The sequence below is a fragment of the Equus quagga genome, chromosome 14 (genome assembly GCF_021613505.1).
Source record: "Equus quagga isolate Etosha38 chromosome 14, UCLA_HA_Equagga_1.0, whole genome shotgun sequence".
Taxonomy (NCBI): domain Eukaryota; kingdom Metazoa; phylum Chordata; class Mammalia; order Perissodactyla; family Equidae; genus Equus; species Equus quagga.
In genome coordinates, this window is record NC_060280.1 from 20,956,622 (window position 1) to 20,959,599 (window position 2,978).

The 2,978-nt window shown below is 40.1% G+C and overlaps 1 protein-coding gene across 1 annotated transcript; it reads left to right on the forward strand.

The window, feature by feature from the left end:
* The first annotated feature begins 523 nt into the window (after positions 1–523).
* On the forward strand, positions 524–1,462 carry LOC124225246 (olfactory receptor 5P3-like). The gene has a single exon (XM_046637791.1). It carries the CDS (start codon positions 524–526, stop codon positions 1,460–1,462), a length of 939 nt encoding a protein of 312 aa, XP_046493747.1.
* The last annotated feature ends 1,516 nt before the right edge of the window (positions 1,463–2,978 follow it).

The following is a 2,978-nucleotide window of genomic DNA, read 5'->3' on the forward strand; positions in this document are numbered from 1 at the left end:
TAGGACTTTGGAGTTCAGACACGTAATTACATGGTGCTCATAACAGGCATGTTGTTGCTCAGTTAATTCACATATACCATTTTTCAAGTATTTCTGTTAAGAATAAAAGTATGCCCTATAGCTGCCTGAGCACGTGACTGTTATGCTATGGTGTGTGTGTGTGTTCAATCTTCTTGACATTGTATATTTGAAAGAAAAATATTATTATTCTGAAATTTTAGTTGATTATAATTCAAAGACATCCTAAACTAAAAAGATGATGCAAATATGAGCAAAGTTTTTTAACTTAAAACATTTTTTTTTCTGAATAATCCTGGCCTTACATCAATGAACATATACAGTGTCAAGTTTTACATGAGGTATTATGTATAAAAATACTTCCTGCAAAATTTACACTTGAGTGTCTCTGTTCTTGTAATTTTTATTACATAACCACTGTAAAAATAAGTATTCAAATTATAATACTTCCTTCCAAACTAATATCCATTTGATCTTTTTTCAGTGGGTGCCATTCCCAGTATAGATGGGGACTGGAAACTGCACAACGGTGGCAGAGTTCATTCTTTTAGGGTTAACGGAGGATACTACAGTTTGTGCCATTTTATTTATTGTGTTTCTGGGAGTCTATGTGGCCACTTTAATGGGCAATGTCAGCATAATCACGTTAATCAGAAGCAGCCCTCAGCTTCATACCCCAATGTACCTTTTCCTCTGCCATCTGGCCCTTGTAGACATGGGGTACTCCTCATCAGTCACACCTGTCATGCTCATGAGCTTGCTCAGGGAAGGCACCTCTCTGCCCGTTGTTGGTTGTGTAGCTCAACTGTGTTCTGTAGTCACATTTGGGACAGCTGAGTGCTTCTTGCTGGCTGCCATGGCCTATGATCGCTATGTGGCCATCTGCTTGCCACTGCTCTACTCCACCCACATGTCCCCCAGAATCTGCATCCTCTTAGTGGGGATATCCTACCTGGGTGGATGTGTGAATGCTTGGACATTTACTAGCTGTTTATTAAGTCTGTCCTTCTGTGGACCAAATAAAGTCAATCACTTTTTCTGTGACTATTCACCACTTTTGAAACTTTCCTGTTCTCGTGATTTTACTTCTGAAATAATTCCAGCCATATCTTCTGGATCCATCATTGTGGTCACTGTGTTTGTCATTGCTCTCTCTTATGTCTCCATACTTTTCTCAATCCTGAAGATGCACTCTCCCGAGGGGAGGCACAAAGCCTTCTCCACCTGTACCTCCCACCTCACAGTGGTCACTCTGTTCTATGGGACCATTACATTCATTTATGTAATGCCTAAGTCCAGCTACTCAACTGAACAAAACAAAGTGGTGTCTGTGTTCTACACAGTCATGATCCCCATGTTGAACCCTCTCATCTATAGTCTGAGGAATAAGGAGGTTAAAAAGGCCATGGGAAAACTGATGACTGGAAGACATCGGTGGTCCTGAACCAATCTGTTTTTAAGAATAAACACTGTAATATGAGGAGCTATTCTGCAAAGGAATGGACAATGTACTAAGCAAATTTCCAGTTTATATTCATTGTATCCTAGACTCACATATAATTCTCAAGAAAATTTTCAGCTTAAAAAAATAAATATGGATTCATTAAGATAGGAACATCTATTAAAAAATGAATATTTTCTTTATCCTTCCACCACTCACCATTCTTACATTTATAAGTAAAAATATTTTCAAATAAGTTCTATGCTGTTTGAATTCAGTTTTCGGAATCAACAGCTGAAAGCATTTGAAGCTCCTTGAATGGGAAATAAAGAGTATTTTTCTATCCAAGTTCTCATCATTTGAACGAGATGATGCCTGTAGTCTAAAGATGATATAAAGATTGAAACCAGTGATACTGATGGTTGAAAAGCTTCTATTGTCCTGTGACCTGGACCTGACAAACAGGATGCCTCCCACAGTACCTACCCCTATGGATGAGCCTGATCTGGTCAACTCAGAAGATACCTGAAAACCACCTATAGCCAGTGGTTCTTCCCTTTCAGGAATCTATTCCATCAAATATCTTAAAGAATCCACAAAGGACAGCCTACTGGGAGCTATTTGGCAAGACCTAGTGTCTGTATTGTGAAGAAGTAAGGATTGTTTTTGTGTGTGTGAGGAAGATTGGCCCTGAGGTAACAGCTGTTGCCAGTCTTCCTCTTTTTGCTTGAGGAAGCTTATTGCTGAGCTAACATCTGTGCCAATCCTCCTCTACTTTATGAGGGATACCACCACAGTGTGGCTTGATGAGTGGTGCTAGGTCTGCTCCTGGGATCTGAAACTGCGAACACCAGGCCACCAAAGTGGAGCATGCAAACCTAACCACTATGCCACTGGGCCGGCCCCAGAAGTAAGAATTTTTTAAATTAGGGTATTTCGATCTTGGGAATGGAAGTAGCACACTGCTGAATGTCTGTTGAGCCATTTTCCCCCTCTTCTATTTATATTGCCTCTGATACTGAAAATTCTCCAGATTAAGTCTTCTCTGGACTTCCTCTCACTAAAATTGATCTGGCTACCACCATTGCTGAATGCCAATATGCCAATGAAATATTTCAGTTTGACCCTGGAACAGCACCATTCCCCAGGGGTCCAGCTGGTCACCTGGTGGCAGGTTGATTATGTTTGACTCCTTCCATCTGGCCTGTTGAATGCTTGGTTATGGTGCCAGTTGACAGAAGACAACTGAAAGTTTAGATTGCTGACCTGCAGAATAAGAAATACGCCTTAAAAATATATGAGCCTGAATGCATGATTCCAGGTTCCAGGGAGGTTGAGGTAGGAGTTGTCTTTCTCGCTATTATATTAAACAGCATACTGGTTTAGTTTTCTATTGCTGCTGTTACCAATTACTACAAACTTAGTGGTTAAAAGCAATACAAATTTTTTTATCTTACAATTCTGGAAGTCAGAAGTCCAATATGTGTCCCACTGGGATAAATTCAAGCGATGGGGCTTT